This window comes from Cheilinus undulatus, linkage group 3 (genome assembly GCF_018320785.1).
Source record: "Cheilinus undulatus linkage group 3, ASM1832078v1, whole genome shotgun sequence".
Lineage (NCBI taxonomy): Eukaryota > Metazoa > Chordata > Actinopteri > Labriformes > Labridae > Cheilinus > Cheilinus undulatus.
In genome coordinates, this window is record NC_054867.1 from 38,936,243 (window position 1) to 38,959,794 (window position 23,552).

Consider the following 23,552-nt stretch of genomic DNA (forward strand, 5'->3'; position numbering starts at 1 on the left):
AGGTTGTCTAAATAAAGCTCTCCCTCCTCCTTTTCTCTCTTTTTTCCCCTCTGTCTTCCACTTATCCCCCCATCCTTTCTGTCCCTCACTTTGTTATTTTGCTCTATCCTGCCCGCATTGTCTCCTCTCTTTGATGCTTGGAGGAGGAGTGGAAAGCTAAAACTGCAGATTCAGAATCAAGACGCACTGGTCATTTTGCAGGCCCAGTCTGTCTCCATTTTCCATGGCTCTGAAGTACATCCTCTGAACAATGGGTTGTTTAACACATTTCTGAAAGTGGTTATATTATTGAAAAAAATCTCCAAACTAACCTCTGATCTGTTGAGCCTCATTACACCAGTTGAGTAGATCCCTGAAAGGTTGAATTAGGATAAGTAGGGTGCATTAGTGCAATTTCTCCGTCTTCTTCCTTGATATTAGAGGCTCAAACATCTCCCCCAGATAAATTCCTTCCCCTTTTAAGGTAGCCAAGGTACTTCAAATGCAGCAGCATCAAATGATTTTCAAATGGAAAAAAATGTCACTTCTATGTTGATGTGTTTGTACTTGATCCTCAAGATATCCAACAACCTTTTTTCATCTGTCATGTGTCTTGTTTCCCTCCTCCTGACCCTCACACTCCCTCTAATATTCTCATTTATTCATCTTCCACATCTCTCTTCCTCCTCTGCCTCTTTTTACTCTGTTTAATCTGTGTCCCTCTCCATCTATTTGCAGACTGCAACAGGACTCATAGACTACGACCAGATGGAATTGACGGCCAAGCTGTTCCGACCCAAGCTCATCATTGCTGGCACTAGTGCCTATGCTCGCCTCATTGACTACGCCCGTATCAAGAAGGTGCATGAAGAACTCTATGTGTTCACAACTCACTCAGCTTTCAGCCCAGCTTTCTCTCTGCCTGTTTTTGTTCCACTCTTCCTCTCCTGCTGCCTGTTTTCTCTGCCTCTCATGCTGCAAGGTCAGACCAGCTTTTCCCTCTTAAATGTAACTCGGTCAACCTTTTCCACACAACTGTCACACACACCTGCCCCCTTTACTGAAAGCAAGGAACAATCCCAGCCAAATCTCCCCTTATTCCTGTCCCCTGTCTGCTCTAAATACCCAACATTTACTTTAAAACATCAACATTTCCAAACACAGACTAGATTTCTGAGGTCTTTCACACTTGCACTCAGTAACACAGATGCTTTCTTCTTCTCTTGCCTACTCGAACTAAATGTACTGACTCACTAGTGCACAGCAGCAACTTTTAACAGCACACTTCACCGCTCTCTTTGACAGTGCACAAGAGGCCCCTTTATCTGTTTTGTCATACCCACCCGCTGGTTCACTTCATTCACTCCATGACGGCCTCCCTTTGTTGCAGAGCTCCACTTTAGCTCGCACCATCAGATGGAGTATCCCACCATTACAGAGCTGTGTTTTTATTAAGCACCATAACTACTTTGCCACTAGGCCTGAAGTGAGGCCATATTTTCCCCCTGGCATGCCTCTGTGGAACTGTTCACTGTTTTATGGCAGAATCTGCCAGCCCGGGCTCCTCTCCAGAATTTCACTGTTGTGTTACCTACACTAGAGCTGGTTTCTTTTTTTTCTTTCTAAAATTTGTTTCAGTATCACTGTTAGTCAGCTAGCAATGATCACCCTGCTGTGTTTCTACTCCCTCCACTACCCCTACCATCTATCCTGGCTTTTAATCTAATAAATATGTTCTGATCCACTTTAGATATGAGAGGAAGTGAGATTGTCATGAGAATGCGTATTAATTGGAGCACTAAAAAGACTGCTTACTGCTCTGATCATTTGCCAGTGACTCATTTGCATGTTAGCGAGCTGTTTATTGTTTGTGACTTTTTCAATAAATGCTGGTGAGAGAAAGAGGATTTATTAAATTATACTGTAATAACAGGCCTCTGAGGACTATTTAACAGTGCATAACACCAGCTCTGATCTGAAATATGAGCCCATGGAAAAACCTTTACATAGATTTTTTAAAAGCATCAGCAATAAAAGCTCTGCATAGCTCAAACAGTGCAGAAGGAACTATTAACAATCGTTTGTATGTAAAACTATTCAATACACGGATTTGCCACATGAACACCAAGAGATAATTTTTAAAAAAGACTCAAAAGAGACACAAGACCAGGATATGCTTGTAAATTGTAAAGATAAATCATAATGTGGTGTATGTAAATTGATCAGAATACCAGAAAAGAGGAGTTCATTTTTTTATCCTTTGCCAGTCACATCATATTACTAATGAATAATATATTTGCAACGGTGACATTTTATCTCACTTATTTAAAACATCAGTAGGATACATATTACATTTGGGTCACTGTTAAGGCAAGTCAGACTGATTAGCTTTTAAGGTTGCATTCCCCCCAGAGCTGTTTGGTTCGTTTTAGATTAACCTTGGTCTGTTTCCCTGGATAGTCTGGTTTGTTTGGAGTGGTTTAAAAGCTCATTTGAACCCTGGTGCTGACCAAACAACTGAACACTGGTCCACTTAAAAACAGGCTCACAGTCCACTTCCAAACAAATCCTGGTGTGGTTCATTTGAAGTGTGAAAGCAGAGACCAACTTGGGAACCAAAGGCAGCAAGTAGCATAAAAAAGAATGATTTATACACACTGTGATTTAATTCATTCAAAAATGTGTCAGTACCTTGCTCAGCTTCTGCAGAACCATAGCAACATGTCATAGTCTTGCGGTTTTATTTTTGCTTGCCTTCTTGGGTGCTGATTTAATCATCTAATGTAAAGAACAACATGCTGGACAGCTCGCTCCCTCCCTTGCTGCTGATACTGGTCCTTCTTGGGAAACCTATATTATACCAACACCAAAGCAAAAGCATACATTTAGATTGATTTACAGTTTCTGTTCTGGCCAATAGATGCACCTGCCTCTACGTCTTCTTTTCTTTCTTATCCCTGTTTGTTTGGGATAGTAGCGCCAAAAACAAATACTCACTTGACGTTATCCAGATGATTTGGTTTGTTTGTTTAGACCCAAACTGGACTGAGTCCCCCAGACTATCAGGTGTGAAAATGACAAAGCAAATTTAGCAGCACTGTATAGTTAGGGCATTACTAGCAAATGAAGTTCACAAATATCTGGACAGTGCACACTCCTGCTGCATTGTAAACCCAGTGGTCAGATTTCATGTCTTGAATCAGGCAGATCCATTTTCTAAAGCTTCAATCTGAAGCATTTGTTCCTGGTCATAGAATGACTTGACCAATCAAGAATGAGGCAGTAGCTATGAGCATGATTTAGTTGTACTGCAAGCCTGTAAACAATGGCTAGTGGTAAGATCAGCCCTGATGTAGCCACAGAGAACTGGATGGAATGTCTTTTAAAAAATATCTGAAAGGTTCTTCCTGTCCCTAATACTGTATATGGACTGTTTCCTATATGGATGTGAAATAGACCTCTTTGTTTATCCATTGGTGCATCAGGTTATCACTTTTGCCCAGTGCTTCACAAACTACATTAATACACAGACTGAAGCAGTTGAATGGGCTTTTGAGTGCATCTTTACACACAAAAAGGGGTTTACGGTGTGGGACTCATTTCACTGTCCATACATCTTAAAAGGAACATAAAAAACATCTTAGGTGACCTGTTGACATGAATTTAAAGCCATAAATGCTTAAAACAAATGAGAAGTGATGAAGCCTTGCAAGAGTCATACAGGCTTTAAATGTAAGAATTTTACAGACCTCAGGGGTTTGCAACTTGCAACCATACCTTTGTCATTAGCTCTCACTACAGTTTAAACAAATTACTTTGTCACTTTGTCAGGAGAAGACAGTAAGTCCTATAGTTTATTTTACAACGTTGCAAATACTAATCTGAATGTTAGCACTTAAACCTTTTTTCTTAATATCTAGTCATTCAATCATAAGGTGTCACTGCTTTAAAACTTGACTGACTGATCTCACTGATATCATGGAGTGATGTCAGGATTTTAATGTTTGACCCTAAATGATAAAAAGTAGATTATTTTAAGTTTATGTACATTTTGTCTCTGGCTAGACAGAATTAAAATCCTAATTGTGAGTTTGTTCTTTCTTTCATTCTCTCCCATTAGCTGTGCACCGACATTAATGCCTACATGCTGGCTGACATGGCACATATCAGTGGCCTGGTGGCAGGAAAAGCAATCCCCTCTCCTTTTGAATATGCTGACCTGGTCAGCTCTACCACACATAAATCTCTTCGAGGAGCCAGGTAAGAACAGGAGGAACTCGAACAAAATCTGTACTGAACCGCTGCAACTTTGACTCGGGTTAAAGATTTTGCAGGGAGACCTAAGGTCAGAGCATTACTTACTCTCTCTTCTCACTTTTAATGCATTAAGGAAATTAATGGTCATATTAAAACAGCAGTTATACGATTTTTGTAGTGTTCTTTGATGCCTAATCAGACAATAAGACATTCTGAGAATAAATTAAATTAATGAGACTGAAAACTGTGTTGGTTGAGATAAAACAGTCACAATACTTTGTTAGTTCATAATCTTTTGTCCTGTCCAGGGCTGGCCTCATCTTCTACCGTAAAGGTGTTCGATCGGTGGACAAGAAGGGGAAGCAGATCATGTATGACCTGGAGGACAAGGTCAACTTCTCCGTCTTCCCCTCCCTTCAGGGTGGACCTCATAACCATGCCATTGCTGGTGTGGCTGTGGCACTCAGACAGGTCAGGAACAACTCCTGTTGCACAATATTGATGTGAAAGTCACAGCCTGTAGTTGCAGTGATGCAACACTTTATCACCCTGGTTTGATATCACATGAGAAGCTGATAGCTGGTGAAATAATTAAACAGTAGACTTAAGATTACTGCTGAAATGCTTTGGCATGTTCGCTGTATGCGTTTGCTTCTCAGTCTTAATCTAAATGCTCTAAAGGACACTCATGATTGTGTTAAAGAGCATTAAAGGGAATGGCTCTCATTTATACTCCAAAAGAAAGATATCTGCTTTAACACTTGTACATAGTCCAGAAAGGGTCAACACTTGACCAAAAATGTTACTTTCTTTCAAGCAAACTGTTACAGCTATGTCACAAGCTTTTAAAAGACTAAAACTTTAAAGTGTTTATTTTTCTGATATTTTTTATCATCTTTTATGATTTATTGACATAACTGTAAAGCAACATTCCCTAACTTCAGTAATTTTATCTAACTCCATACTCTTTCTGTGTATGTGTGTCCAGGCACAGTCTCCCATGTTCAAGGAGTATATCAGACAGGTCCTTAAAAACTCCAAGTCCATGGCTGCAGCTCTCCTCAGTAAAGGCTACACCCTGGTATCAGGTAATCAAAATAATAATAAAGCATTCTTCTTTTGATTCCTTAAGAGAAGCTGGCTCAGCAAACAGCAGGGAAAGAAACAATGAAAAACACCACACAGTCAATGAAGAGAAATGTCCTGTCACAAAATGCAAATTGTGCGACAGAATAAAAACAGAGCAGCATTTAAATTCATGATGTGCAAATAGGCTAATGTCAGTGTGGCCGTGCTGTCAGTCAAGAAAATAAAAGCAGATGAAAGTGGTCACTTTGTGGTTGTGAGCGGATGCTTGAATCTTGTACTGCATTTAATTCTCTGGCCTCAGCTCTTTTTTGATGTATAGCTTTCAGGTGATACCCTAAAAACACACTTTTTTTCTGTGCTTACATTGCATGCTTTGCTTTTTCAATCCTTTTATAGACATAAAAATGAGTAGGTGGCTATTGTGTACTATAATACTGGATGGGAAATGTGTAAACCAGTTAAAATAAAGGGGTCAAATTTGTTAGAAAAGTTGGCTACACTATTAACTGTTGACACTGGCAAACATGTCAATTAAGAGAGTTCTATTTCATACTTGATTGCGAGTTTTTCAAGGTCTCCTTGCGTAAAAAGATACTGTCTAAAATAGAAGTCTTAGGCTATTAAGGTATACCTATTCTGATACTGAGTTATCCAGCATTTCTAACGATTTGTTCTATTTGTTTAATGCTTTCAGAAGTTTTTTTGGTGTGCATAGGTGCCCAGAAAGTTCATTGTCTTGGACATCCTCTCTGCCCTCTCAAAATCTTTTGTGCCATTTAGACACACATGTACATGACATGCTGGGTTCCCCATACACCACAGTTGATGTATGAAGAGAGTCAGCTTTTTTTCGTTTCTTTTCACCAAAAACTTCAAGTTAATGTGTTGCTCAACTTTTCTTATGCATTAGCAAAAACATGTGCACTTTAATCACTAGCTAGCGGTGAGCTAAAGACATCACTTATTGGAAACTCAGAGCAGTTGTGCTTGAATACAAACCTAAATAACACTCTGTGTGACTGTGAACCCGTGGTTTTATCCTCATAAGCACAGTCTCATTATTTAATAGCCATACCTCACTCTATGTTGTGTACATGCATGCAGAGATAAATAAGATAATTTTTTCATATAACCTAAGTGGAAACCTAAAGTTATACTGTTTTTTTACTTCAGCTTTGATGTGAAAAAATTTTACTGTCTGAATGGTTTAAGAGTTAAAAGGCTCAAAGTAACATAAGACTGATGTGTAGTTCAACATATACCAAATATATAAGTAGGATAAAGCTGGGAGGCCTAACATTCATTTGGCTTTAACATAAAGCTCATAGATATGGTAAGATAACATCATCTGTTAAAGTTAATATTCTCAGATTAAGAGCTGAAAAACTGAAGTGTCTACACTTCCTGGGACTTTTCCTCTTCATAAGTTTAACTTTTGCTGAATATTTCAGGTGGGACTGATAACCACCTGGTCCTGGTGGACCTCCGGCCTAAGGGCATCGACGGGGCTCGTGCAGAGAGGGTACTGGAACTCGTGTCAATCACAGCCAATAAGAACACCTGCCCCGGGGACAAGAGCGCCCTGACTCCTGGTGGCCTCCGGCTGGGTGAGGAAACTGCACATTACACAACATTTAACCTGACTAAGACTGGGCCTCGTCGTACTTGTTGAGAGTATGATCAGAAATCAAAGAAAAAATCCTACATGTTCTTCACTTAATTGGCTTAAGCAACTTTTGAAAATTTAGCTCTGCATATGGAAATTAGCCAGCTACTAGTTAGGCCACAAGCACTGAGCACATCATGATTAATTAAGCATGTTTGGCTTTTTAATCATCTCTCAGGAAGTTCATGAGCTCCACATCCCCTCCGCCACATTTAGTATTGCCTTAAGGCGAGGTACTTCATCTATACGACGATGTACTGCTCTCATTTTCTTTTAAATTGTTTATTATGTTGAGATTTGAACTGCACCTCAGTGACCCATCAGCATCAATGTAGTTATGACACAGCTGCGTGGATTCATTACTGAAATGTCAAAAAGCTGCAGGGTGCTTTTTTTTCCAAAGACCATATGGCTCTTAATTGGGAAAAAATTGATTAGAGACAGTTGGACCTGAAAAAATGAAAGCAGGTTATTACCAGTCATTAGCTGGGTGGGAAATTTACTTTTTTGAATGTGAGTATCAACCTGCTGCTGGTAGGTAACTGTTAAGATTCATCAAATGCTCAGTATTAAATCTTTATTCAGTTTTTGAAAGCAACTACCATATTAAAATTCCTCATCTTGTTCTTTAATCTGTAACTGAGCAGCAGGGTGTTCTTTATTTTTGGTGTCCCAGGTGCTCCTGCCCTGACCTCCAGACAGTTCAAAGAAGCCGACTTTGTACATGTTGTCGAGTTCATGGATGAGGGCTTCAAGATCGCCTTGGATGTAAAGAAAAAGACAGGTACTGTTATATTCAATAGGAGACCAAAATGTAGTTTGGCAAGAACTTGCGCCTAACCTGTTTAGTCTGTTATTTTGACAACATATCTTAACTGCAAGAAGGAATAAAGATGTGATAAAAAATGCAGTGTTAAATCAAGCTGTTACTTTATGAAAGAAGGACAGAAAACGTTACAGCTTGAATAAGGAAAATGAACACCACCCTCCTCTGTTCTCTGTTTTCTGCAGCTAAGCTCCAGGACTTCAAGAACTTCCTTCTTCAGGACCCAGAGACTGTGGCTCGTATTGCTGACCTGCGGCACCGCGTCGAAGCTTTTGCCAGGCCCTTCCCCATGCCAGGCTTCCACGACCATTAGGAAAGCTAATAAAGAGTCAGGGGGGGCATAGTAGCCAGGTGGCAGAAAGCTGGCTGGCCAGAAGCATGAACAGAGAGGGGAAAATATCATGGCAGTGAAATGTGGTTGATGACACACAGCTTCCCTTTTTTTCCAATGAGATCTGGGAAACCTAATCTTTTTTATACTCCTTCATCGATCTATTCTTGTAAAAATATAACCTCAACATTGAGGTAAAAGAAACAATAAAATGTGACAGATTTTTTAGAGCCAAGGAACCTATTTTTTATCATGTGTTTAAAGATCTTAGTTGTCTAACTTTGTTTGTGTAGGAGGGAAAAAACTAACATGTCAAACTGATCAGACGACAACCAACAGCTCGTTGTCACACTCTGCGACTTGATTAGTGTCTAAATAGATGTAATAAGCTACACAAATGAGTCTTAATGCTGTAAAGAGTCTTAATTAATGTCACTTGTGTAGATTTTTATATATATACACAAACTTGTGTGCATGATGACACCTCCTGTCACTTCATGTTAATGAAACTAGGTACACAAAGGAGTTTATAAGATGAGCATATCCCGCCTTAAATGTGTTTGCGTTTTTTGAATGCAAATTTTCTTTGCAAATCAGAAACTAACTCAAAATGTTTTCAGAACATCATTTACAAAGCAAACCCTCTAACTAAGGAGACATTTGTGTTGGTTGCCTGTAGTTGAAGGGTCTATATACTATTACAGGGACTGGACTAAACCATCATAACACCTTTTAGACTTCAGTCTAGTAGGCAACACTACAAACTACAAGCAGACCGTTTAGTAAAACATGTCTAACAAAACATAATTCATAAAAGATTCTTATTTTCTTAGATTGCATTAAGATAAACACGCCCTCCTCGTCTATTTTTTAAATGGTACGTTGGTTTATGCTTTGTGATTACATCATCTTTTTTCACAGATGTCAGTTTTTAATTGTGAAGTGTTTTATGACTGACAACCAAATGAATTCACAAAAATATCAGCCTGGATTATTAAATAGTATTCTTTAAGAGTGTTTACAAAGAGTTTATACTTTCCTACATATTATTTAAAGAGACTTAATGTGTCAATCATCATTTCACATACATCTCAGTCCAAGCACCAGCCATTTTGTACTAGCTCAAAGTTATTTAGTTTATTTTCATGGTCATCAATGATCGGAACTGTAAAGCAGCTTAATTTGATTAAAAAAAATCCTACCAGATTATTTAGTTGTCCATAAGGTTCACAGACTGGAACTGTTTTCATTATCACTGCATCAGTGACAATGTAAAGTGTCTGGGAATGGTCACACAGCACCACTGACATAACGGTGTTAAAATGCAGTGATCCCTCTCTAACTTTGCACAACACACAGCTTCTAACATGAACCAATTCATATGAATTTTCCTCATATCTCGCCAGCAGCCAATAGTCTAGACTTTGCCAAATACATCACACTTTTTATTACAGTCAGTGTTGATTAAACTGTTATGTCTTGAAACATGTTGCCAGACATTTTATGTCAACACAATTTTGAGTCAACTTTCTTTTACAGAACAATTTTATTGATTAACATTTGATTCCTATAAGTTGAGTCTTAATAAAAAACAATGCAAAAAAATGTGTGTTGGGTCTTTAATTTTCATGCCGCTCTGTCACTTCCTGTCCCACTCTTCACAACCAAACAGGTTTAAAAATAAGTTTATGGTCGTACATCAGTTAAATTACAATCTTGTAATTACTTTGACTACCATTTTTCATTTATCATTTTCCTAAGCTTATAATACTAAAGATTTATTATTCTGTTTTTTATTTAACATACATGTGACTAATATTTGTCAATAAATAGATGAGGCTAACCATAGTTCACGCATGTTCTCTTTTCTGTAATTAAAAATCAAACAAACCTGTTATGTTGACTTGTTCCTAAAGTATGCTCTGCTCCTTTTTGGTGAATTAAACTGGTTTTTCCACATCTGAAACTCTTTAAAGGAGTGGTTCCCAATTGGTCGGGCAATAAGACCTACCAACACCACCTTACAGAGTCCCTTTTTTTTCTTAAATTTTCAACCACTCAAATGTGTTAAATGAAAAAAGTTGCCATTTGGACTTTAGATGCTACAGAAGATGACTGAACAAAGGGACAGGAAACAAACGTCTCAAAAGCACATTTTTTACAGAAGGGCATACATTAATACATTTTTATTTCTTTTCCTGTTACTGAGATTACAGGGAAGTTTCTCGAGGAATCACCTTGTCATCTTCGAAAAACAACCTTTGTTATCCAGAGAAATGGAGGTAAATGAAATGAAATCTTGAGTAAAAAAGTATGGAGGTGTGTTAGCTCATGGCTTCCATACATTGTAGTCTTTTTCCAGGCACACAGTCGTGACCTACTGCAAGGAGGTCTAATTGTATTGTTGCTAAAATAAAACAACACAAAACTAAACGCAAATTTAGTCATTTCAAAGGAAACGTTAGAGGTTATGTTTGGACAGTTTGCTCTACTCGCAGCTGGTTTGCGTTGTACAACAATTACTTGGCGTCAGAGTTAACCGCCATTTTATACCGGAAGTGCTGAATTAAACGTTTAAGGACTATTTTCACTCTTCGAGATGGATGTCCCTCAGCTTTAACACGTAGTGCAACTCCTGCAACAAGTAAGTGATGGTTGTGTATGCTAACATTGCTGTGATTGTGCTGTCTGAAGGGTTGATGCGTAGAAATCTGACTTTAGTGTTGTAGGCGAACTGAGTTCTGTTTGCTTCGATCACCTGTCACCTTCTGATATCTGAAGTTTTTAGCCACTCTTTAGCCCTTTAAGTGCATTTGTATGAAGCAACCACTTAATCGTGGATTTAAAAAAATAGATATAAAACAAAATAAAACCAAGCTAGCCGCACGCCCTTGGTGACAATGCTATTGGTTTTTAGTTGGAAAAACTAGATTTACTTAGGTAGTCCCCCTCCCCCCGTCAAAAAAAAAAAAAAAAAAAAAAAAAAAAAATCATATATATATATATATATATATATATATATAGTGCTTAACAAATTTATTAGACCACCACCCAAAGTAAGGTTTATGCCACAGCTGCCCTGAATTAACAGCACAGATAATTATCAAAATCATTTTTTATGTTTCTGCAATGGTTAATACACCAACATTTAGAAGCTCTTTAATCCAAATGATATTTTTAATGCTAAAATATGATTATTATTGTTGTCCATGAATTTTCAAATTTACTGATTTACAAAAAAAACCCTGAAAAAATAGTAAAGCACATTATTATTTCTTGATTGATATGTCAAATTATAGTTACTTACTTGCATTCCTGAAGAGAAAAATGAGTTTTAGTGGTTGAATGTTATGCTTGATTAATTTCTGACTTCTCAGAGAAGCCCAGTGAGCCGGCTCAAATTTGGGCATAAAAAGGTGAATTCAGTTTGAAAATGAAAATGAAAGAGTCCGCATTAAAGCACTTCATGATGCTGGATGGTCTCTGAGACAAATATGACAGGAGGTCTAATAAATTTGTTAAGCACTGTATATGTATATATATATATATATATATATATATATATATATATATTCACAAAGGGAAAGGGATATTTAAAGTGTTTATCTCTTTTAAATGTAATGATTATGACTTACAGCCTTAAAATAAACCCCCAAAATTCAGTATCTCATAAAATTGGAATATTGTAAGAAAGGTCAATATTATAAACTCATGGTTTCACACTCTAATCAGCTTATTAACTCAAAACAACTGCAAAGGTTTCCTGAACCTTTAAACAGTCTCTATAGTCTGGTTCAGTAGGCTATACAGCAATGGAGAGGACTGCTGACTTGACAGATGTCCAGAAGACATCCTCCACTAGGTAGGTAAGACACAAAAGGTTAACACTAAGGAAGCTGGTTGTTCTCAAAGTGCTGTATCCAAACATATTTATAGAAAGATGAGTGGAAGGAAAAGTGTAAAACATAAGCAACAGGAATAACCACAGCCTTGAGAGGATTGTCAAGCAAAGCCTATTCAAGAGTTTTCGGGAGCTCCACAAGGAGTGGGCCGAGTTTGTTCGTCAAGGGCTACCACCACAGGAATATCAAGGAATTTGACTACCTCTGTAGCATTCTTCTTGTCAAGCCTCTTCTCTCTGGAAATAGAAACAATGTCAGAAGCTTTCTGGACTACTGCTTAGTGGTACAAAGTCCTATTTTCAGATAAAAGTAAATTTTGCCTTTCATTTGGAAATCAAGTTCTCAGAGTCTGAAGGAGGATCAGAGATGCACAGAATCCAAGATGCTCGAAGTCCAGTGTTTTCTGTTTCCACAGTCAGTGATGGTTTTGGGGTGCCATGTCATCCCTAGGCGTTGGTCCACTGTGTTGTCTTGAGTCCAGAGTCAATGCAGTTGTTTACCTGGAAATTCCTTCTGCTGGCAAACTTAATGGAGATGCTGGTTTCATTTTCCAGCAGGACATTGCACCTCCCTGCGATTGACTGGTGACCAGTCCAGGGTGCCTAGGCTGCTGTCAGAGCAACCTGGGCTTCATAACAACCCAGCAGTGCCACAGGCAGATTGCCACCATGCCAAACCGCATTGATGCGGCAATTCATGCAAAAGGAGCCCCCTCCCAACAAAACAGTACTTCTCAGAAGGCCAACATTTCTGAATAAAGGGGTTTAATTCATTGTAAGCCATAGTCATTACAATTAAAAGAAAGACTTTGGGTGTTTCACTCTGTGTTTATATGAGTTTAATTTTTTGAATTGATAAATGAAATAATTACGTTTACCACAGTATTCCAACTTAAAGAGATTTTTGCCACATCTGCTCATCTCCACGCACTCCTGTTACAACAGTGCATGTGTATTATCATCTCTGCCACTGCAATGAGTGGTTGATGGGTGAAGATGTCAGTTGGGAAGAAATACCTCTAAAGGGAGTGGCTCCTTTCCAAGAAGACTACCATATTGCATCCCCTAACTTCTCTACAATAGCTTGTTACTGACAAACCAAATAGTAGCTTAGAGAAGAGCCTTTTTTTTTTTTTTTTAAAGATTTTTTACTTCTTTCACAAGGTAGGAGAGTTAGGGTAGTTGTCAGTTGGTTGCAGTGTGCAGCCTCACCACTAGATGCCACTAAATCCCACACACTGCTCTTTTGAAGTTTAAGTCTTTGTCCAAAGGGGTCATCTGGGTTCACAATAGGCCAGCTCTTCTAGTTTTGGAAGTTTTATCACAATCCTGCTATTCACACTTATTTGTTGGCCACATTAATTCACAGTGTAATCAGCTCTGAATGCTGTGCTAACAGCTGCATGCAGATATGTAAATACAGAGGAACACTTAAACACTCTGTACCTTTTATCCATTTGCAGATATGTTAACAATGCCTCACAAAATCCATTACTAACCCTGTGCATTAGAAGATGATGAGGTTTTTTTTTGTCTGATAATGGAAACTTCTGGGAGAAGCTTCCATATATGAATAAAGATGTGGGCAATGTTAACATGAAGTTATATATATTTTTCTGATGTGGGGGATTTTAAGTCCTTTGCAGGCTTTTGGGGACATTTAATAAAATGAACACTTCCCTTCTCTCTTGGGTTTTAACATAAATTTCCATTCCTTAGAAGCAGCACAGATGAGCGATATCTTTTAGCAGCAGAACGGATCGTAAAAATCCCTCTGTAAAATGAATAGGTCCATGAGCAAGAAAAAGTGCAATGAAAAAGTACTCTTCAGTTGTAATTGTCATAATTGTACACAGTATTACCCATCTGGTACATTTCCTCATAATGTGGGTCGTATATCAAAGCCTTAAAACTCCTCTCTAATGTGCCCTCTGTTGTCTAGAAACGTACACACTCCTTCACGCTGAAATGTGTGAAGTATAAAATGAAAAGATGATGAAACTCAGTTCCCTTGGTAGCTGATCTGACAATAAATCATGTCTGTGTAATGAGAAGAGGGATAAATGACAATGTCAGCAATTAATTAGAATTGTATCTTCAGTCTGTCATGTCTGTGAGAGAGTGAGTGTGTTGATAGACACACTATGCATGATTGTACCTCTGTCACTTGAATACCTGTCATAATTAAAGCTGGCAGAAGTTGATATAATAGTAAAAGAGCTAAAAATAGATGGGAAGAGCTGTCTGGGTGTAATGATGTTCCAAATCATATTTAGACAACCAAGCTGCACTAATGCGCCGTAATTATCTTCTAATGAAACATGAGTGGTCCTCATAATGTAAGATGCATCACTTCAGTGAGTATTATAGGGGTTTTCTGTCAATAAAATAATCTTAATCCTAGTCCTAATCCTTGTATGCTTCTTCACCTGCTGCTACTGTTGATAACAATAAGAAAACATTTAGTCCTTTGGTGTGTTGTGGAAACAGTGAGCCAAATGCTGCTCACTGAGAGCTGACAATACAAAAGATATGGACTGAATAAAAACGTGACTAGGGATAAAAACTACAACATCCAATAGCATGTACTATAATAAACAAAAAATCTCTCTCTCTCTCGCTCGCTCTCTCTCTTGCTCGCTCTCTCTCTCTCTCCCTCTGTCTTTCTGTCCGTCCGTCTGTCTATGTGTGTGTGCATGTGTGCCATAAATTTGACATTACAAACTCAAAATTTCAGGTTTTAAAGTCATAAATTTATGACATTATAAAGTTTTAAAAAGAATTAGCTACATAAAACAAAACTGAACACAGTGGTTGAATTATACCAGTTTACAGAAATGTATCATCTAAGATGGTAGAAGGTGTTTTTGAGCTGAGTTGTCCGGGACATTGGTCCTTGGTAGGGTCTCCCAAGGAAATTTGGTTTCAGGGGCAGAGTCCAGACACAGGGTATCCGTGGGGTCTTAAAAAGTCTAAAATCCAATAATTTGAATTTAAGGCCTTAAAATGTCTAAAATTCTCTTAAAATCTCATAAAATGTCTTAAATACGATTTTAAAAGGTCTTACAATGTATTATTAATGTATTATTATAACGGAATTGCGGAATTAGCCAATAAAAACGGAATTTACAATTTAACGCAGAAATTAAATGAATTTGACCGAAATGCTGTGTTTTTTTAGAAAGAGGAACGTATATCTGAGGAATACGTCCCAGAGGGAACACTAAAGCGGGGCACAACTTGTCCCTCACTCACCCTGCCCCCTGTTAAACAATAACAGCATGTCAACGCGGCTGCACGAAACACCGGCAAACATCACGTAGCCCCATACGGGGCAATACCGTGGGACTTAATGTTGCACCATGAAGAAAACTCATCCGTGCTTCGAGTTATTTTACCTCAGCACACCACCTGAGCGGTGTACCGCTCAGCCCTCAGAGGCTCAAAATCAACTTGGACAGACTCGGGATTTTATGAAGTCCTGCAGTCTAAATGTTAAATTCGAGTAACAGTTATCTTAATAATTCATCCTGTAGACACTGTAGTTCCCTTTGGTTGTTTAATGAGCCAACATGTGTCTGGATTAATGTAGCGCTCTGATATGAGGCAGACAGACAGCGAGAGAGATGAGGAGAGAACTGTTGCAGTCAGGATGAGAACAATGCAGCATCAAACTGCATGGACTGTTACAGACTGTGAGGGTAAATACAAGTTTAGGTAACAGGTTTGCTATTAACCATTTAACTTTAATGTGACCTTCTTATTAAGTTACTATCACTGTCTGTGATGAGAGAACAGAAGGATTTCTTCATTTGCATTATAAACATCAGTTAGGATGTGATTACACACGTGGATGTGTATTGAAATGTTGGAAATATCTGACTGTTACACTGGTTATAGTTATTTTATATCAGGGTTATCCAAACAATGGCTCCTGGGCTAATGGTGGCCCTTATTCAAATATTTAAAGTTATTTCTATTTAATTAGTGAACATTTGATTTATTTGCATAAACAAGAAACTCCTTTTATGGTAAAATTAGTGGAAAGGTTAAAAAACAGAATTCCAAAAAACATTAAAATGGAAAAAACGGAATTCGGCAAAAAATCAAACAGATTTCATAGGGCCCTAAATATACTTTGCAAGTAATTCTGGGCCTCCGATTTCCCTTCATGTCTTTTTTACTTTTTTGCCAGTATGGATGTGAAATGGGTCCTAAATTGTATTTATTATGGTCTTAAAAAAGTCTTAAAAAGTCTTAAATTTGACTTGTTGAAACCTGCAGAAACCCTGCAAACAAAGATCAATTCAACAAAACCCTCCTGATCTGGAGTCCACAGTCTAGAGTCACCTCGCCCAGAAAAGGGAAACCAGGCATCCCTCCTTGGAGCCAGACCTGAAGGGGTTGCATGACAGCACACATTTGGTGGCCAAGCTTCCCTCCATGGGGCAACATTTTGCCCCATGGTTCTGTACAGCTGTACCGTACTGTTGTGGTAAAAAGGGAGCTGAGCTAGAAGACAAAGCTTTCCATTTACTGGTCGATCTACATCCCAACTCTCACCTATGGTCATGGTCAAGAATGAAATTGGGGTTTCAAGCGGTCAAAATTCAGATTCCTCAGAGGATGGCTGGGCTCAGCCTGAGAGATAGAGTGAGGAGCTCAGACATGCAGCAGGATCTCAAAGTAGAGCCACTAATCCTTCACACTGAAAGGAGCCAGTTGAGGTGGTTCGGGCATCTGATGAAGATGCCTCCTGGTTGCCTCCCTGTGGAGGACCTCTGGGCATGTCCAACAGGGAGGAGACCCTGTGGCAGACCCAGAACTTGCTGGAGGGATTAAATATCCCATCTGGCCTGTGAGCGCCTCTCCCAGGCCAGAAGTGATATATAATCCCCCCAGGCTATTTTCAATTTAATGATTCATTTAATGGTTCATCTAAACCCATGGCATTTAAAGTAAAGCTTTTTTTCTGAAATTAACATTTTTTAAAACTTGGAATTTTTTTTTTTTTTTTTTTTTTTTTTTTTTTTTAATTGGAAAATTAACTGATCCTGATTGTTTTTATTTTCTATTTTTAGTGCGGCCCTTATGAGCCATCGTAATAATAAATGGTTTATACATAGATCTTTTGGCAAGAACCTATTAAATATGTAGATTTATTGTTGGGATTTTTCCGATGAAAACAATTAAAATTTATGTTTGATATTTCTAAGTGGGTCGGGGGGCTTAGCTTTTCTTAGATACAAGTAGGAGGGCCCTTAGGAAACATATTGGGAACCACTGCTTTAGTGGATTGGAATGATCTATGCTTTCTCCTTGTGTTACACCCAGATCCCACTGAATCCTCTTGACCTCCATCTAAGCCACATCCACTGGAGCTGACAGCGCCTTCTGGAGTCACTGCTGATGTTTCCACTGTCTACACCACAGCTGATCTAGGGTCAAACAAGCTAACAGGTCTGTATCATTGTAAAATAGGCACACACAATTTTAAGCCTAAATCCAATAACACACTGGCATTATCCAAATTTAGTTGAAGAAGTAAAGCTTTAATCTGTCAGCATATTACTGTTTTAATATGCAGGGAGGGACAGAGATGTTTCACTCAGGTAGTCAGTGTCTAACTAAATAGTGCCATGAAGAGGCTGCATTGGGAATGACTAAAAAGCCCTTGTGTTTGTTGACCATAATGACCAGGGTCTTTAAACATAAGTATAATAAAACTTAGTCAAAGTTTGTTAAAGTAGCGTTATTATAGATGTCCTGATGTCTTAGTTTGTATAGCTTGTCAACACATGTCTGCTTTCTCCTTTGAAAAGCTGAACTGTCTCACTTTAAGGTGAAAAACAAATGATATGTTGCATACTCTAAACTGCTTTTGTGCTTTTGACTCATTTAATTCCTGTGGCAGAAGCTTTTGTCCACAGCAACTTTCTGTAAGTGCTTCCAAACTCCACAGTAATAAGAGATGTCATAATAAATTGGATAATTGGAAGTTCCTCTTAAAAGACCACTGAAAGCAATTTATTATGTCACAGAAGAAAAACCAACAGCAGAAAACAATAATTATAACTTAAATCCATTTATTATGGCTGCTTTGCTCTTATTGTTCCAGTGTTTTCCATAGTGGCTTGCTTTCGCCGTTGTGGTTTTCTGCTTTATATCCCCTTTTCCTTCTTTAACCACGTAGAATATCTGCTATCAACAATATTTATTATTTCTTTAAACCAACATGTTTGCTTTACTTTACTGATTTTGTCTGTTGTGGACTTAACTAAACAAATACAGAGGTTTCTTTAGTTTACACAGCATTAGGAAGCATTTTTTATTTAATAACATCCACACAATCCCAGCTTTAATTCCACTGTGATATGGGGGTAGTAATCATGTTTTAGTTTATCTGATCTGTGTGAGAAAACCACCTAACACTGTAACACTACAGAGAGAAGTGTAGGTGTTGATATAGACAGTGAGACTGTGAGTGCTCTGTGGAATTACCAGTTTTAATAGTACTGTATATAAAGATTTCATTTTCTCTCTATACTGTTAGTAAACAAACATTTTGTCACACCTGCAGTAAACCTGCAGCAGAGAGCCAGTAATTGAAACCTTTTCTTTTTTCACCTTCGCTAACTCGATGGAAACTCTCTTCACTCCTGAAGCGATGAGGGACTCCTGGAACAAGAGTGCCGATGCAGCATAATTCTTTGTCCTGTTTTTCACACTGTGTGAGCTATTCTCATGCTGTGTATTAAAAACATGCCGCTGGCATATTTAGGAGTTCACACAGGCAGGATGTTACCTCGTGCACTGATATATATTTTTAGTGGGATGTCTGTTTGCTCACTGCAGCTGGAATCATGAGTGCTACTCTTGTGTTGTTGCTAGTGGTCTAGTGGTCTGTGTAGGTGTGAATGAAACTGTTTAACTAATGTAGCATTGATAAAGAGGCTGGATTTAACTCTGTACAGTACACAGCAGCTGAAAATAAGGGGGTGAAAACACTGTGAATATTCCTGATACATTTTACCTTTCAAATAATACAAGCTTTGTCATTTTAATTATTGACTGTATTGAACAAAATGATGTTTAATCTTTTTGCCTTTTTACCAACAGCTGTATAAACACTTGTCTCTTACAGACACAGGACAGGCGACAGGGGCAACACTGTCTACACACTAAGGCAATGTTCCACTACCATAAGCAATATGTACAAACTATACGTACAAATAACACAACATGAAGGAGTTTCTCTGCAAATTTTGGTGACTGAGAACAAGAAATTGACCATTATGCCTAGGACTTGCAGTTTTTGTAGTCCTTCTATTAAAGCTGATGTCAGTATCACTTTTTTAAAAACTGCTATTAAAAGTTTAAAGTGTTCAAAAATCTGCAGCCTTGACAACCTAAGCTGAAACTGGGACATTGATCAATATCATACAGTAAATTCATTGATTCTGGTGGCAAAATACTTTTACAGTAACCTGTCTGCATAGATAAAATGATACTTTAAATGAAGTTAACTTTTTTGTATTTTTAACTGTTTCTAAGTTGTCATTTAAATAATCAAAATAAAGAAATCAACCAATCAAATATGAATGGCTGTTTTACCACAGATTTAAATATTCATACTAAAATTTGACAGAAGTAACTTTCCTGGCAATGTTAGTGCCATGTGCAGATGATTTTTTGGTTTGTATTAACATCTAAAAATGATTAAAAAAATGTCATTATCCTTAGGTGTTAAATTGTACCTTTTTGTCCAACCAACAGTCAAAACCCAAGACCCTTCATTTAATCTCACAAAACCAGCAAATTTTATCTTTAAAAAGCCTAAAATTTAGTTTAAAAATAATCAACTGATTTATTTCTCACCATAGTATGTTTTGAATATTATTTGATTGGCCCAACAACCAATATCTGCCATCGTCAGGTAGGTACATTCATTCTCTTTCCTTCTTGATTTGGAAATCAGTCTACTACTGTGGAAATAGAATCAAAATCCCACCCAGCAACCTCTCATTAAAGAAAGGTTGCTCCATTTAGCGTTATGGACACACATTGGTTTGCTCTTTGATTTTCACGTCGCACCTCTGGGAGAAAACATTAAAGGCGTCACTGTCTCCAGCGGATCAGTGGATCTGCCCAGGGCTTCCCAACAACCACGCTACCCAACGCAGCCACCGTTGCCTCCTGTTTTGCAGCATGTCCTATTTACTTATTTATTCGTCCCTCTTCCAGCCCACCACTCATTTCTTATCTCACCCATTAAAATTAATCCTTATCTAAAAATATCTGCCTTTTCTCATCAGCGGGGATGTAATCGAGGAGGAGATGGCCTCTCTCAATCTGCCTCCATCTCACTGACAAGCATGTGCAGAGAAAGAGCTGCTGCTTCGACTTCTGAGGCAGAAAAGTGACAAACAGAACCTGTGTTTGTTAAACTGAGATCTTAATCACACACTGCCATACTTTGTTGCTTACTGAGGCCTGATTGAGACGGCATGTCCCACTTAATGTTTGCTGTTTCTGAAAAGAACTGTGTGAGTTTGTTGACACTCTCACAAACTGTTGAGGCCATATGAATTGAGTTATTCAGCTCTATTTTGGGCTGTGCGCATACTGAGAAGTTTGTCAGCTCAATCTCAGCTTGCATTTTCATACAAAGCTTCATCCACTTGTTCTTTTCTTCATTTTAGTGGTACACCAAACTTCTGCATCGCCTAAAATCACAGTTCCATTGTCAGCTGGACTTTTAAACATCTCTGGCTGACTGCTCTCAGCTCTCTTACTCAGACTATTGTGTGAAAATGGAGTTGCATTCTTTAGGGACTTAAAACAAAAAAGCATTTCCTAAACTTTGCAGAAAAAGCAGAAGTTAAATGAATCTCAGGTGATTATGCTTTTCTCTGGTAAGAGATCCATGTATTCTAACAAAAGACCATGGTTATGTACAAAACAAGACAAAATGATGCCCATCAGTTGTGCTTGGTGCCATCTTGGATAAGGTGCATCCATTTGGTTCCACAGTCACCCTTAAAATCTGTTAGTTGATGTTGCAGTACATCTCAGGTAGATGAAATTTAAGAGGCCAGTGTATGATGTCCAGAGCTACTAAAACATTCTGATTGCTTTTGTTCATTACAAACTACGTATTTTGGTTTTGTTTCCAACTCAAGATTTGTTTTTTTTTGCCATTTGCAGGGTCATACTCAGTCATCAGTTAGTCAGGCTTAAATTTAGTTGGTGTGGTAAGGAATATAAGTTTTTCAAATTTTCAGTTTTTTCCCCAAAGATCATGTGCAGGCCAGCCCAGAGAGTTGGCTGGGCCCCTGAAAAACCCAGAGAATGGCCCCTCCCCAGTTGTGATTTATAAATAATATCAGTGCATGTACTGTAGGTTGGAACAGTGGCATTGGTGCTAGCATTAAGCCACTAGGCCATCTGTGCCCCCATTGTTGCCACTTTTAACTCTTTCACATACTTTCGCCACTTGCCCATGTTTTGAAACTTTTGTCCCATTTTTACTGCTCTTCAACCAATTTTGCCATTTCTTTTTGACATTTTTAAAATATCTTTCCCACTGTTAACCCAATTTTTGCAGTTGTCTGCCCATATTTGCCACTTCAATTTTCATTTTTTTTTGCCACTTTTCACTATTTTTGCCCCTTTTGTGTATTTTGCCACTTTCTTGCTACTAATCACCCAATTTGCAACATCTTTTTGCCACTGTTTATCCACTTTTGCTGCTTTTTGCTCATTTTTGACATAGTTATTTTTTGCAACCAATTTTTGGGTCTTTTCACAATGATTCAGTTATTTCCATTAAAGTTGTTCCAGTTTCTTCAACTTTTCAACTTTGAACTCATTTTTAAAACTTCTTTTTGCCACCTTTAAACCATTTTTGCTGCTTTACACCCTGTGTTCCTACTTTTTTACCACTTTTAACCTATTTTTGCCACTTTGCCTATTTTTGCTACTTTTTTGACCCTTTTTGCCATTTTTGTCAAATGCCTATTTTTGTATTTTTTTGGTAATTTCCCCCACTTTATTGCAACCAATTCTTGATTCTTTTCACAGTTTTTCAGTTCCTTTCTGTTAAAGTTGCCTCCTTTGCCTTTGTTGCCTCTACTTTATTTTCTGGCATCCTGAAGTTTGTGCATATCATGGCATATCATTTAAGTTTGACACTATCCCTAATATTTTACCTCAGTGTGCCCATCCACAATGTTCACAGGCCAATTAAAAGGTCATTCTTTTTTAAGAAAAGGGGTTTACATTTTGAAAAAGTCAATTTTTACTACATAATAAATAAATGAAATTCATTTTGTTGGTTTGATTCGAGTGGTTAATGTCCGTGTTAGAAATAAAATATGGTTATTGCAACTTAAATTTATAATAGACCTTGACCTTGCTAACCTCCATGCGCCCCAAGTTTGGCTGGGCCCCAAAATGCTCTCCCCTTAATACCCCCGTATGGGTAATCTTGATCATGTGTGATATTTCCATGTTTAGAACAACTTCTTCATAAATATGTTCCTGCAGCTTTCACAAAGGTGCAGCAACCTGCTCAACTGGAAAAAAGATTCAAGTCATCAGAGACATGCTAAGTGTAAGAATCAGCTCGTTTAGGAACTCCCTGAAGCCCCAGCAATGAGCCAAATTGCTTTGTTAAATCACTGGGTCTGTTGTTTTAAGAGGAAGAGGCCTCTACAGATAACTCTTGGCGCTAAAGGGTCATTTTGAGACAAACACAAAATGTACAGTCTCAACTTAGAAGTTTTTAGGTTGTAATGTATAGAGAACAAAATGTTACTTTATTTGATTTGACATAGTTTGATATGTTTTAAGATTTAGTGAGGTTGTCAAAATTTTCAATACTGGGACAGTTTTTGAAACCATGTGTTTCAGAACAATTCCAATGTCTCATTTCAGTGATTGTTTTTCGCACATTAAAGTTCACTTTTAACACAATAGGGTGTTATTTACTTTCACTTTGGGTGTTAATTTTAAATATTAGCTATTTTAAGTATCGATACATTGTAATGCACTTTACATATCTATTGGTTTCCACCTTTTTTTTGAACTCCTATGGCAAAGGCAAGAGTCTGAAAATCAGCAGATCAACATCACCCTTTACTTTAGACCAGCCCTTGCCAAAGGCGGGGAGTGACTAACTCAGTGGATAACTTCACTCATGACACAGAAGTGTCCAACATCAAAAACAATGATAATCTACCAGAAACATGAGCAAAGGAATCCCAGTGATCACTGTATGCTTGCTGTAAACACTGAATAACATGGAACTGAGTTGTAAAGGCCTTGAGCATCAGCCTCATAGATTGGTCCATTGTTACTTATACTCAATCACATTTTAAGTCAGGATCAGACCAGACCAGTGTCTGATGCAGGACTGGAGCAGTGCATCCCTAGCACAAATACATTTAGTAATAAAGTGCAGGATTGTTTGCATTCTTTGGCAACTTAAAATAGGAAACTA

General features: G+C 38.0%; 1 protein-coding gene and 1 long non-coding RNA gene across 4 annotated transcripts in view; both read left to right on the top strand.

Moving 5' to 3' along the window:
* Nucleotides 1-8,378, top strand: part of shmt2 (serine hydroxymethyltransferase 2 (mitochondrial)) — a 31,408-nt gene extending 23,030 nt beyond the window's left edge. Inside the window, exons 6-12 of the mRNA XM_041783100.1 lie at nucleotides 718-840; nucleotides 4,100-4,239; nucleotides 4,545-4,707; nucleotides 5,225-5,324; nucleotides 6,777-6,932; nucleotides 7,668-7,775; nucleotides 8,003-8,378. Coding sequence (XP_041639034.1) covers nucleotides 718-840; nucleotides 4,100-4,239; nucleotides 4,545-4,707; nucleotides 5,225-5,324; nucleotides 6,777-6,932; nucleotides 7,668-7,775; nucleotides 8,003-8,130 — 918 coding nt within the window. The 3' untranslated portion in view covers nucleotides 8,131-8,378. The remainder of the gene's footprint in view (nucleotides 1-717; nucleotides 841-4,099; nucleotides 4,240-4,544; nucleotides 4,708-5,224; nucleotides 5,325-6,776; nucleotides 6,933-7,667; nucleotides 7,776-8,002) is intronic.
* A 2,296-nt stretch (nucleotides 8,379-10,674) lies between these two features.
* Nucleotides 10,675-23,552, top strand: part of LOC121504970 — a 100,254-nt gene continuing 87,376 nt past the window's right edge. For all 3 annotated transcript variants that reach the window (XR_005991495.1, XR_005991494.1, XR_005991497.1), the window contains exons 1-2: nucleotides 10,675-10,792; nucleotides 17,384-17,509. This is a non-coding gene — a long non-coding RNA (uncharacterized LOC121504970). The remainder of the gene's footprint in view (nucleotides 10,793-17,383; nucleotides 17,510-23,552) is intronic.